This window comes from Scleropages formosus, chromosome 18 (assembly GCF_900964775.1).
Source record: "Scleropages formosus chromosome 18, fSclFor1.1, whole genome shotgun sequence".
In the NCBI taxonomy this organism is placed as follows: domain Eukaryota; kingdom Metazoa; phylum Chordata; class Actinopteri; order Osteoglossiformes; family Osteoglossidae; genus Scleropages; species Scleropages formosus.
In genome coordinates, this window is record NC_041823.1 from 18,982,324 (window position 1) to 18,994,523 (window position 12,200).

A 12,200-nucleotide genomic window follows, 5' to 3' on the forward strand; every position below is an offset into this window, starting at 1 on the left:
GTTAGTACAACAGCAACTGTAACACTACTGTTGAATTCAAGATAAATAACCATTAATAACCATTTACAGGGCAGTCACACACATGCATTAACTCGTACATACAATTTCAATTGACAAGCATACCTAAAATACAGTGCCTTTTCACTGCATGAGGAAATCAACATGAACACGAGGAAAACACGCAAACTCCACACAGAGTAAGTTGGATTCGGAACCACATCCAAACACACAGCCCAGGACCTGCGAGGCATGAACCGCATTAGAATTCTACTAAAAATGAAAAGCACATAAAACCATCATTTTAAGTATTTGTCAAGCATCCAGCTCTCTGTTCTTCCTCACAATACCTCTTACAACTGCTGTCTATAACTGCCATTACCATTCAGGACAGTTTATTAACTGGATCTAAATTATCCATTCCTTGCCAGTACCATTTTCTGACTTTTTATCTATCACTCTGACTACCAAGGTCTTTAAAATTGTATTCAACACTCATGATTACTTACCTTGCTAGTGCAATTCCTATCCCTCCAGCTCCAGTCCCCTCTCGGCTTTTCTACATCTTTCTTTTTGGTCCAGCTCTTCGGGTCTCTCCGCTCTTTCTCAGGAATTTGTGCCACAAACCCAACCAGATTTCATGTAATCCCTCTAAGTCCATCTGTTACTCTTTTTTCGCTCTCTCCCTCCCTCCCTCTATTTGTAGAGAACGTATTAGTAGCCCCTCTTCGTCTCTCTCTTGGCCCAGTGCAGTTTAATTAGAGTTTCTGTTTACAAGAATTATCCCTCTCTGCCCAAGTGAGTACTAATGTGATGTGACGATCCATGAAATCAGGGTGATATTGAGTTAACCCACCACATCTGATACACTCACTGCAGTTAACGCTTCTTTAATGCCCTGTCAGTTATGAATCTAATCCAATAGCAAATGAAAAAAAAAACAACTCAGGAGATAAAACACCAGTAGTTGAATGAATTTATTTACAATGGGTTATATACAAAAAAAAAAAAATGCTGCACATTATAAGAACAATAATAGAAAATGATCACTGGGTAAGTGTGAGCCCATTACTTTATGGGATGTGCAGTGCCTCTTGGTGGGGTGGAGGGAAGGAAGAACAACTAGGGGGCAAAAAAAAAAAAAAAAATCACCCCCAAGCTTGTGACTTGCAATAATGCAGAACCAGCTTCCCGTCACTGCCAAAACACTACACAGGAGAAAGAAATGGCAACTTAACCATCGCTAAGAAAACTGACGGTACTGTCGAAAAATACGTAAATACTATACCAATTCCACCTCCTGTGAAAACCCAGAGAAAAGTGATATCTTTGAGTATGAAAGTACCAGTTGTATGATTTTCTAACAATCCTGTAACAACTATGACATGCAATAACGTAAATTTAATATAGACAGAATAGTAAGTCTTCATGCACAGTGAATGACAGCAGCATACTGAAAAGTCAACATGTTTAAGTACAGTATCAACACAGACCAACTATAACTATTCAGTTGAAGATGCTATTAAACACTGAAGACTGATACTACTAGATCTAGCAAAGAGGCTAAACTAATTTTCCAGGTCAGATGTTTTTCTTTAAATTAATTTCAGTCTGGACCTTCTGGGGTAAAGCATTTTTTCCACTTTATTCCAGCAAAAAAGGAGACTATGGGAGCATGACGACAAACTGGATGTTTGCCGGTTATCTAATGGTCATGAGTGCAGTAAGAACAGGATTTAAAAAAGTATTCAAATGTTATATTATATCTTAAAGGATAAAACATATGGAATAGAAAATATTAGCTTTGAAACTAAAATTCAAAGGACATTAGCGTGATATATTAAAAACAAAAAAAAAAAAGTCACCCTCAAAGTGATTCCAGAAGAAAATGACCACTAAACAACACAAAGACACTAAACACTAAAACTTACCTTTGACCACAATTTTTCTTATTTACTGTAACAAAGAACTATGCATCCAATAAATTATTGCTCTATATGCAGGTGTTTCAAATAATTTTTTTTTAAAAAAAAACACTTACTTCAAAGAGAACGCCGACTTCCTGGTCAGGAGATGGAGCAAAAGACTGATTGACATATATGAACTGCGGGGGGGGAAAGACAGGAAGGCGTGTTCATTCAAACCACGTTCGTCAGACACGTGTGCAAAAGTCAGAAAGACAAGCAAAGGGACGGGCGCACGATCTGGAGACGAGTCTCACCAGCTGCTCACTGGGGTCCAGCTTGAGGAAGCGGGAGATGAAGAGGGCGAGCGACTGCACGGTCCGTCCTCGCTCCACTGCCCATTTCTTGGTCTTCATGATCGGAGTGTCTCCAACTGCCTTCAGCAGAACATCAACTGTGCAAGAGTGGGACAATTTACATGTATTCACTTAGCTGATGCTTTTCTCCAAAGTGACCTGCAGTGTGAACACACACACACACACACACACACACACACACACACACTGACTGAAACCGCTTGTCCCAAGTGGGGTTGTGGTGAACCAGAGCCTAACCCAGCAACACAGGGCATAAGGCTGGAGGGGACACACCCAGGACAGGACGCCAATCCATCGCAAGGTATCCCAAGCGGGACTTGAACCCCAGATACACCGGAGAGCAGGACCCGGTGAAACCCGCTGCACCACTGCCCCCCCTTGCAGTGTTAAGCTATTTACATTTATTTACCTATTTATACAGCTGGGTAATTTTACTGGAACAATTTGGAGCAAGTACCTTGCACGAGGGTACTACAGCCAGAGGTGGGGATCGAACCTGTGACCTTTGGGTCCAAAAGCAGCAGCAGTTCTGAGCACTACACTACCAGCTGTCCCTAGTTTAACAAATAAGGTTAGTAGAACACACGAAAAGGGCAGACTCTATGACCGAGCATCAATACGACACACAGGCTGCTCATGATCTGGTTCGTCGCAGCATGAGATGAGCATCCAGAAGTGGTAGTGGGTAATGATAATGGATGGGCCAAACCCACTGTCTCCTTGAAGCACTGCTTGGAGTCCTGCCTGGGACTTTTTCTGCGATGTGATCTGGAGCTGCAGACCCACCCATCATGTGTGAGGTTATTTTTTGTACTGGAACTCATCCCATGTATATAATATTGTGAAGGTGTACATGTCATGATGAAGGCTCTGTTTGACACCAACTCTAAACAATATGTATCTCAACCGCTAAAAATTCATTTTAGCAGGGCTTCTAGCACAAAAAAAGTGAGCTTTAGCGCAATCTCAACGTTGTAAAAAACTGAATTTATGTCCCATGATGTGAAAACACAAGCCTAACTAGCCTAAAAGAACACACATTTTTCCCCTTTCAGGACCCTCCACAACAATATCGAACGTCCCCTCTGATTGGCTACGTTCTCTTGGGCTGTTCTTACCACTGGCTAAACCCGCTGTCAGTCATTCCACTCGCGTCATATTTACGGAAACGGTAGAAAAAATAAAAATGCAAAAAAAAGCTACATATGTTTAAATTTAGGACTGAGCAGATCACTGTTTAGTAAAACATTTAGATTAATACTTCACTTTTTTTCTTCTCTTCATTTGAGCCGACATCTTCAGGAGGAGGCTGCACAACAGGAGACTCATCTTTCTGATTTTCGGTGGGGGACTCTGCAGTTTCCGACATCTTTGCAAACCGGGGAAAAAAAAAAAAAAAAAACTACCTTATTTTTACGCAACATCCACCACGGGTAAGATGAGAAATGTGTCTGTCTATTGGTCAAAGGAAATGTCATTTTGAATTTTATCCAATCAAATTCGTTTATATTGACACTTAATTTTAACTGGCTGCAATCAACGTCAGTCTTCCTGTACTTTTATTTTTATTGGTTACCGCAATTGAAGTATACAGTGCTGTGACATGTTTTTAGCCAACTGCTAAACGCTAAACCCCGTAATTATCGTGTATGAAGCAAAAGGAATTACCTTCACATATTTCAAGTCTTTTTCAGTATCAGTAACCGGAAGTTCCACCTCCCTCAACTCTACCCCGTGCAGACAAAGTGATGTGTGCGAAAGAGCAGGTGCTGGTTGCACAAGCGCGGCTATTGGCTGAAAGGGTTCAGTAAAGTGTCGGTAAAGCCGCCCTCTCTGGCCAATCACAAGGTCGGCACGCTGCGGCGAACAGTAAGTTTCTGGACTCATCTCTCACGCGCTCGTGACATTACATTATCGGAGCGGCCTTTCTGTGTTCGTTTTTCAGCGGCACTCGCTGATGTTTTTGTGTTAATCTTTACGTAACGTGTGAAGCCTGTTTTGTATTTAAATAATGGATTTTCAGCTTCTGTTTTTTTTTTTCTTTTTTGCAGTAGCTAGGTGGCTAACCAGCTAGCAAGGTGGAATGTGTCACATGTGACGTGAATGTGTGTTTTAGTAAGGTGTCATCACATTTCTGTTTGTGTAATAAATGTTATAATGATAATTTGCATTACACAGAGGATTGCTGTAGCACATTGTTTGTTTTTTTTTTTTAAAAAAAAAAAAAAAAACTTACTGGAGATTCTTGCTGACATGTCTAGTTAGAAGATTTGAGTTCAATTTGAATGGACTCATTTTCTCTCAGATTATCTTGCAGTAAAGTGTGAAAGAAGTGATTTTCTAATGTGTGCTGGTAGTGATTCACCTCAGGTGGATAAAGTGTGGTTTAAAAATTGCAGCATGTGGCTCAAGTGGGGCATAAAGTTTATGATAAACCAGGAATCCTGAGGGATGTGCTGTGCTCCCGTTCTGTAATATTGTCTCCTTTTTTCTTTCCCCCCCAAGTGGCATCGGTTGGCAGGCTAACAGTGAAGAACACTGTTCTTCTGCTGTGTGACATGCAGGAAAAGTTCCGGCCCAATATTGTCCACTTTGGCAATATTGTGAGCAACGCGGCCAGAGTGTTGCAGGTACCGCGCTGCGCCTTCCCCCTGCTGTCGGGAGTGACGAAATTGTGCCGCCGGAGGAAGTGTTACGAGTGTTGCGGTGTCACCTTTCTTGCACATCCAGTTCGGTCATGATGTGCGTGCGTGTGCAAATCTTTGTTTTCGTCCTGTTTTCTTACCCAGGCCTCTCAAATTCTGGGCATCCCCCCGATCTTAACGGAGCAGTACCCCAAGGGCCTCGGACCAACGGTGCCGGAGCTGGGGGCATCAAACCTGAGACCTCATTCCAAAACCCAGTTTTCCATGCTGACTGATGAGGTGCAGAAGGAGCTGAAGGAGCTTGGGTGTCCAAAGAGAGCTATTCTGTGTGGAATCGAAGCTCAGGCTTGTGTTGCAGTAAGAAAGATCATGGCTTTGTACCGTTTCTGCTAATACTGGAAAAGTCATTCGTTGTAAAACCAGTGAAACTTCTGGAGTATTGCTCACTGTGGGTGATGTCACCGTTATGTACAACGCTATAATGACTTCCTGACCGAAAGGTGATGCAGTTTTTCCCCTCCATCAGTGCACAACCTATGACCTGCTGGAAAAGGGTGTTGAGGTTCATATTGTTGCAGATGCAGTCTCTTCTAGAAGGTAATTTGAAAGGCAATAAATCTCAGTCTCTGGTTTCTTTGTTCTTGTTTTCACGTATGTTCAATGCACTGCATGTATATTTCCTTCTTCATCCTAGCCAGACGGACCGATTGTTTGCCCTGAGCCGTTTGAAGCAGAGTGGGGCATTTCTCACCACCACAGAAGGGGTTCTGCTGCAGCTTGTGCAGGATGCCAAACATCCCAATTTCAAAGAGGTACAATAGAGAGTCCGTTCACATTGTTTTCACTCATCCCTACTATTCACGTACGACTTGTACCTCTGAGTCCATGTTATGCTTACTGAATGCTTGAACACAAACTCTTTCAGATCCAGAAGCTGCTGGCCCACCCCTCCCCCGACACCGGCCTGCTTTCTTTCTTTGGTTCTCCCTAAAGTGGAAAGACTGAAGGAGTTAAAATATCTGGCAATTTACCAGAACACTGTGAATGGACACTAATGAAAGAACTGTTTCTTGAAAATGTCAATAAAAAAAAAAAAAAAAAAAAAGTCTGATTTTAACCACTTAGCTGTCTTTGTCTTCGAAATAACAGAAAGCACTAGGATAAATTACAAGTGATGCACGCAATACTATTATGTCTCCTGATGCTTTGTTGTATTAACTAGTAATCAGTTTGTTACTGGCTCTGAATATGACAAAATCATTTTTACCAGAAATGACTTTCCAACCTACTGACATGTTTGAGCCTTTCAGTACTGTTCCATGTTCAACACCAAGCTGCAAAAAACAAGTGGTTAAGAAAGAGGGGGCGTAGCTGTTTGACAGAAAAGAGGGTGGGATGAAAGTATGTCACAGGAGGAGGAGGAGGAGTTCATGACGTCAAAAGCTGGAGCAGAGGGAGGGGAAAGAGAAAGAAAAGGAAGCAACTTTTTGCGATTAGTTTTTTTTTTTTTTTTCTTCCCCCCAAACTAAAACCTGTGGACGACAGAGGAAACATTCACTGCGGAGCCAAGAAAATTCTCAAATTCATGATCAGACCTTGAGAAGCTGCGGGTAGAAGATGACAATTACACCAGCTTATGCTTAAACCCAAAGCAGTTGATGAAGACAAGTAAAAATTTACACCTTTAGGCCTGGGGAGGAAAGGTTGGTAAGGCTTTATGATTGCTTCATATAAATCTTTGTTTTCTTCATGAAAAGCAACCTGTGATTAAAGCATTATGGATCATAAGTGTAATGTGGATTTATTTACGAATGCTTATCCCACTTGTGCATTGCTGTTTATGTGTCAAGTGAGTGCAACATGTATTTCTGTAAATTTTTTTTTTTTTTGCAATGTCTATTTTCTCAACGACTGTCTCTGTCCGCTAATGACTCACCTTTTAGACTATGACTTCAGACTTGGACTCCAGTTTGACCAGTATTGACTGGCTGCCCACACTGGGAATCAGCAGTCTGCGCTCTGGAAAGGAGCGAGGAGAACGAGCAGGAAAGAAAGGAAAGGAGAGAGAAGTTCCCTCGTCATTTCCATCATCCTCTCCCTCTCAAATTAAAGGGAAGCCCCCCCACAGCTACGCTAATCTCATTGCTATGGCAATAGGGGCAGCCCCCGACAAGAAGTTAAGCTTGAACGACATATACACCTGGATCAGCGAACAGTTCCCATACTATAGTAAGGGAGGGAGGGGCTGGAAGGTAAACCGTTGCGGTAACAGCCATACATCAGTTTTTCTTCTTTTTATTTTTGCTGTTGATTGAACTGTGTCTAAGGAGGGTGCGGTGGCGCAACGGGTTTGGCCGGGTCCCGCTCTCTGGTGGGTCTGGGGTTTGAGTCCCGCTTGGGGTGCCTTGTGATGGACTGGCATCCCGTCCTGGGTGTGACCCCTCCCCCCCCCCCCCCCCCCCCCAGCCTTACGCCCTGTGTTGGCGGGCTATGCTCCAGTTTGCCCAGATCCCACTTGGGACAAGCGACTTTAGTCTGTGTGTGTGTGTGTGTGAACTGTGTCTCCAGTGTGTGCCAGTAAAATAGGCTCCCTGGCTTAAAGTTGCTCCGGTGAAATGTTCACACCAATAATCTAATAATATTTGTTCCTATTCACACAGAACTCCATTCGCCACAATCTCTCCCTTAACAAATGTTTCCGCAAAGTTCCTCGCCCCCCTGGGGACCCTGGAAAGGTGAAAAGAATGCGCAATTTTTGGACAGTTAATATATTTCAGATTATTATTATGTTCCAACTAAAGCAATTTATACCTTTATACCAGCATTAGCATTACTTTATTACCAGCATGTAAAGGACCAGGGTTAGAATCTCACTTCCTGATGCAGTTCCTCTTAACCAAAGCACTAAATCGAAACAAGTAAAAAATTACGACGCTGCATAAATGGCTAAATCTTTACAAGTAGCTTAAGCGAGTAAATGAATGAATGAATTTTTTTTTTTATTTATTTGAGGTCTCTTTTTTCAACTGCTCATTACTTTTGAATTTCCAGGGCTCCTACTGGACAATGGATTCGCCGCCAGAACACGTGACGCGTTCCCCATCGAGCGGAAACAAGCGACCTTATCCTTCAGAGGAAAAAGAGGTGGTTAGTTTCTTCGGAAGCCCTTTGGTATATACAAGGAACTGTTAGGTGCAAAGGAGTCATTTTTAGTCTGAAAAAACAAGTCAAGGCATAATACAAAAGCGGCGAGCTGCAGAAATGTGTTGCATAATTTCCTCACAGCAGACTTCCCAGACAGGTGAAATATAAAAGCAACATGAAAATGACTCTATTACCCAATTCTGCATTTATGATGTTTTACCTGTCAAACCCTGAGTCGGGGGTGGGGGTGGGGGGAGGTGACTCATGTTCCGTTTGTTGCTTTAATTTCAGCTCTGAATTCCGTTTCAAAACAGCCGGTCCGACCCACGTCAGAGTTCCGAGTTCTGTCCTTTCCGTGCTGTCAGAACACACGCGGCGAGCGCGAATTCTTTCCGGACGGGCGGCTCTGTCTGTTTTGCGTTGAGGTGCTACAGGCTCTCCTTTGTCTCCCAGGTCCGCCAGGGGCCTGTGAAGAAGGAAGAGGAGGTGGTACATTCGGTGGAGAGCGAATCCTTCTCTCCTTCTGCCTGTAAGGTAGAGTATATGGAGTGGCGGCGCAATGGTGCTCAGTGTGTGTGTCGTGCGTGAGACTTCGATGAATAATATATAAGTTCTTTCTGGGTCTTTACACTGGTTTCGCTCTCATCTGCCTGCGTCTATTGTTCCAAGCTGCAACGAACTGATGACCTGTTGCTTCTTTCATTGACGTCATCACAGAAGCGGCCTCCCCCTCTCCCAGCGCCCGTACCTCCAGCCTCCCTCCCATCGCACCCCCCTGCCGATCCCCTGGCGCGGTTCTCCTTCGCTGACCTCAACCTCCCCGACCTGTATGCCTCCTTCCAGTCCCTCTGCAGGACAGTGAGAGAGAGAGTCACCTCGCAGTGTAAGCCACAGGCCTCTTTTTCACAGCCTCTGTGCGTGTGTGTGTGTGTGTGTGTGTGGGGCATTCATAATTCTCCACCTTCTCTGGCTGCCTCCTCCCTCTTTAGCTGACGCTGCTCCTTTTGTTGGGACGTCCAGCGACCAGACTCCCCTCCACACCCCAACTCTCCCTCCGCTCTCGCCGCACCACTGCCCACCTGAAGCCGGCAGACCAGAGCCCACCAGTGGTAACTGCACACACACACACACACACACACACACACACACACACACACATGGAAGCATCACCAGGCGTGCGTAGTTCACACTGTACTAACTCTATCTCTTTCAGTATTACCAGCAGACTGGTTCAGCACCACAGATTCCCTGAAGGAGAGTTTCCGCATCGCCAGCAACCTGGACTGGGCCAATATTGACCTCTCAAATTATCCTGGTTAGAAACGTATTATTATGTTACACGGTCGAGAGGGTTCATTTGATAACGCTTGTCTGAACCGCATGGGCACCGTGAGCTTTTTGAAAAATGAAGTTATAAGAAATGGACTCAGCTGGTTTGAGACACCCAGCGTCCAATCCTGATGTGGCATCACCAAGTTCTGCTAAGTGTGACAGTCTTTCTGTTTCAGATCTGGTGGAGAGCATGCGTCAGGCGGAGGTCTGCGACTGGGCCCTGGACCCTGTGCTCTTCACCTCGCTCTGCGATTCGCTGAACCGCTTCTTCACTCAGAAGGGCCTAATAGGCTCCGCCCCCAGCCCCAACGTCACCGTGCCTCCCTCGATCCCTCAACCTCTCAATCAGTCCGTTAGCAGCCCTCCCTCTCTAAGCATCCTGTCCCACCCGTCTCCACTGACAGCCCCTCCCCCGCTGCCAACCACCGGTGGTCCTCAACCGTTGCTACCCAGGAGGGCCGCGCCACCTCAGCACGTCCCTCAGAGGGCGCCAGCGCCCCAGCCCGCCCACAACATACCTCTACCATCAGACAGTAAGTCTGTTTTCGTAAACTGACCGGGCCTCTTACATCAGTAGCTATCTAGGAACAGGAGACGTTTCAAGTCCAAGGCACAGATGTCATTGTTTCTTACGGATGTTCTGTGCTTTTATGCAATGCATCAAAATAGCTGTCGCGGTAGAGAGAAATGACATCTTCGACGCCAAGGTGCGCGTGTGTAATTCCTGGAATTCAACAAGCCAGTCCTTTAATGCAGAATATTTCCTGCTGTGGTCCTGTCTCCTCCACCAGCACATGTCCAGCCTCAGCCTTTGCCCCCAAGTAGCCGACCTCCGATAAAGAATATGCACAGCAACAGCGAGGAGATCCAGGACGACTTCGACTGGGATTCGCTGATCGTCTGAAAGACAGCCTTTCGACAGTACCGGACACTAGGACCTTTTCACACCGGTACTGTACTCTCGCACAGTCTTTGCACTGATAACGAAGATACTGTATGTTTTACAGATTTTGACTGATCATTTCATACGTTCATAGGAAAACACTTGAGGGGATTGTGATCTTTCACTTATTGCTGTAACACACAATGTTGTAATGCCTTTTAACAGTAACTTTCTGCACCATCACATGAGCTTTATCATATACATATAAATATATATATATATATATATATACATACATACATACATATATTAAGTCTAACCCTCACTAACAGGATGTTCTCTCTACTCACTATGTTTGTTTTTATTATAGGCTGCCATATTTCAATACAATTTTGCAACATTTAAAATGTTTTCTATTCCTATTAATTGCCGAATAAAACAAACCCCCTTGTTGCACAGAGTGATATTTCTGCATTAAAGTAATGAGTATCAGCGTACTGACTGAGCTCTTATGTGTATTCAAGCAGAGACTACAGGTGTAGTTGTAATATGCAAAAGAAATGATGAACGCTGCCAGTGATCCTCATGAGGATGTTTCTTGTTCATTTTTTTGTGCATAAGGTCTTCGGAAACTTTTCCGAAATATTAATCCACACCAAAGGTTGTTGCATTTGAAAACTTCCCACACTGTGTTATGTGGCTCCCTGTATTTGTATTAAGAAGTATCAATGTGTTGCGTAAATACTGCTGTTCGGTTTAGCTACGTAGATGATGTTGGTGATAATAAACCAGCGTGTCAACGTATCGCCGAATTAAAAAAAACACCACGAGTAACAGCTTCTTTTTCGTTATTGCTGTCCCTGTGAGTTTCTGAGAAAGCGCCAGGACAGAGCTCCTTTATTTAACAAAAGCTGGGTTTCCCAAAACCAGTTATGTCACTTTAATGTGATTTTAATACACTTACATCATTTCACCAGAATGCTTTTTTTCTTTCAGTTTGTTTTCGTTGGTTTTATGCACAGCACAAGAAAAACCAAGTATACCCATGTACATAGAGAGAGAGCTCAGGGTAGAAAGGTTACAATTTATCACAGGTATATTATGCAGCACTTTCTTATAACTTCCAGAAGGGTGTCCAGACATTCCAGGATTCGACAGAATCGTCATGTAAATCAAATGTCGGTTTTTCAAGGGGGAGAAATCAAAACGCTTCAGTCAGCCACACTTTTACGGGGGGAACTTGCAACATACACCGTAACACACACACACACACACACATTTTCAGAACCGCTTGTCCCATACGGGGTCACGGGGAACCGGAGCCTACCCGGTAACACAGGGCGTAAGGCCGGAGGGGGAGGGGTCACACCCAGGACGGGACGCCAGTCCGTCGCAAGGCACCCCAAGCGGGACTCGAACCCCAGACCCACCGGACAGCAGGACCGAGGTCCAACCCACTGCGCCACCGCACCCCTCTTTACACTGTAACATTAAAATACATTTCTTTGTCCTGATGTAATAGTAGTCAGCTTGCATACCATACCATCATCCAGAAGGATGTTTAGGTTGTGATTTAACAAGAAAATAGGCCGAGATAAATCGAACGTTTTGCTAATGGTTTCCGATATGGTTGTGTGAACCCTAGTCCAGTAAACTTCTTGTATCTATATCGGATTCCCAGAATAAATGTATTAAAGTGTCTGGAGAAGCATTGGATTTCGAACTGAGATGACCCCGGGAACATCCTATGAAGCGGCGCCGGCGTGAGATCGATCCCGTGAATGAGCTTGAAGTTTCGTTCCTGGATTTTGAGGGAGGTGCGGGCAGGAAGGACTTCAGCACGTATAGATGACCATTCATAATAAGCAATAACAGACAAGTCAAGGTCCTGTTCCCAAGTCTCCTTCAGTGTATCAAA

At 44.2% G+C, this 12,200-nt stretch overlaps 3 protein-coding genes across 6 annotated transcripts; 2 read left to right on the top strand and 1 right to left on the bottom strand.

The window, feature by feature from the left end:
- Positions 1 to 963: 963 nt before the first annotated feature.
- On the bottom strand, positions 964 to 3,682 carry atg12 (ATG12 autophagy related 12 homolog (S. cerevisiae)). 4 transcript variants are annotated; one of them, XR_001965343.2, is made up of 4 exons: positions 3,540 to 3,652; positions 2,219 to 2,355; positions 2,039 to 2,101; positions 964 to 1,205 (listed from the first exon to the last, which is right to left on the bottom strand). XR_001965343.2 is itself a non-coding variant. In XM_018736430.1 (4 exons), exons 1-4 carry the CDS (start codon positions 3,645 to 3,647, stop codon positions 1,066 to 1,068), a joined length of 357 nt encoding a protein of 118 aa, XP_018591946.1. In that variant the 5' UTR covers positions 3,648 to 3,682; the 3' UTR covers positions 964 to 1,065. The 4 variants fall into 4 exon arrangements, 3 of the variants coding, with proteins under 3 accessions (XP_018591946.1, XP_018591937.1, XP_018591955.1); XM_018736430.1 differs by having other exon boundaries at positions 964 to 1,119; positions 3,545 to 3,682; XM_018736421.2 differs by having other exon boundaries at positions 3,545 to 3,679.
- A 318-nt stretch (positions 3,683 to 4,000) lies between these two features.
- Positions 4,001 to 6,023, top strand: isoc2 (isochorismatase domain containing 2). Its single transcript, XM_018736301.2, has 6 exons — positions 4,001 to 4,147; positions 4,784 to 4,908; positions 5,068 to 5,280; positions 5,450 to 5,520; positions 5,618 to 5,735; positions 5,849 to 6,023. Coding segments are annotated over exons 1-6 (594 nt in total). The 5' UTR covers positions 4,001 to 4,146; the 3' UTR covers positions 5,915 to 6,023.
- Positions 6,024 to 6,544: 521 nt separating this feature from the next.
- Positions 6,545 to 10,831, top strand: foxj2 (forkhead box J2). Its single transcript, XM_018735897.2, has 10 exons — positions 6,545 to 6,626; positions 6,867 to 7,175; positions 7,584 to 7,658; positions 7,975 to 8,070; positions 8,521 to 8,601; positions 8,785 to 8,950; positions 9,057 to 9,176; positions 9,281 to 9,382; positions 9,576 to 9,932; positions 10,191 to 10,831. The coding sequence occupies exons 2-10, from the start codon at positions 6,870 to 6,872 to the stop codon at positions 10,301 to 10,303; spliced, it is 1,416 nt and encodes a 471-aa protein (XP_018591413.1). The 5' UTR covers positions 6,545 to 6,626; positions 6,867 to 6,869; the 3' UTR covers positions 10,304 to 10,831.
- The last annotated feature ends 1,369 nt before the right edge of the window (positions 10,832 to 12,200 follow it).

Excerpts from the sequence above, each read along its gene's own strand:
- atg12 (XM_018736421.2), bottom strand. The coding sequence starts at position 3,647 with ATGTCGGAAACTGCAGAGTCCCCCACCGAAAATCAGAAAGATGAGTCT. Across the intron at positions 2,102-2,218 it reads TGGACCCCAGTGAGCAGCTG|TTCATATATGTCAATCAGTC; the intron begins GTGAGACTCGTC and ends CCCCCCCCGCAG. Across the intron at positions 1,206-2,038 it reads AAGTCGGCGTTCTCTTTGAA|TGTTTTGGCAGTGACGGGAA; the intron begins GTAAGTGTTTTT and ends TCTCCTGTGTAG.
- isoc2 (XM_018736301.2), top strand. Across the intron at positions 4,909-5,067 it reads ACGCGGCCAGAGTGTTGCAG|GCCTCTCAAATTCTGGGCAT; the intron begins GTACCGCGCTGC and ends TTTCTTACCCAG. Across the intron at positions 5,521-5,617 it reads GATGCAGTCTCTTCTAGAAG|CCAGACGGACCGATTGTTTG; the intron begins GTAATTTGAAAG and ends TCTTCATCCTAG.
- foxj2 (XM_018735897.2), top strand. The coding sequence starts at position 6,870 with ATGACTTCAGACTTGGACTCCAGTTTGACCAGTATTGACTGGCTGCCC. Across the intron at positions 8,602-8,784 it reads TCTCTCCTTCTGCCTGTAAG|AAGCGGCCTCCCCCTCTCCC; the intron begins GTAGAGTATATG and ends ACGTCATCACAG. Across the intron at positions 9,383-9,575 it reads TGACCTCTCAAATTATCCTG|ATCTGGTGGAGAGCATGCGT; the intron begins GTTAGAAACGTA and ends TTTCTGTTTCAG.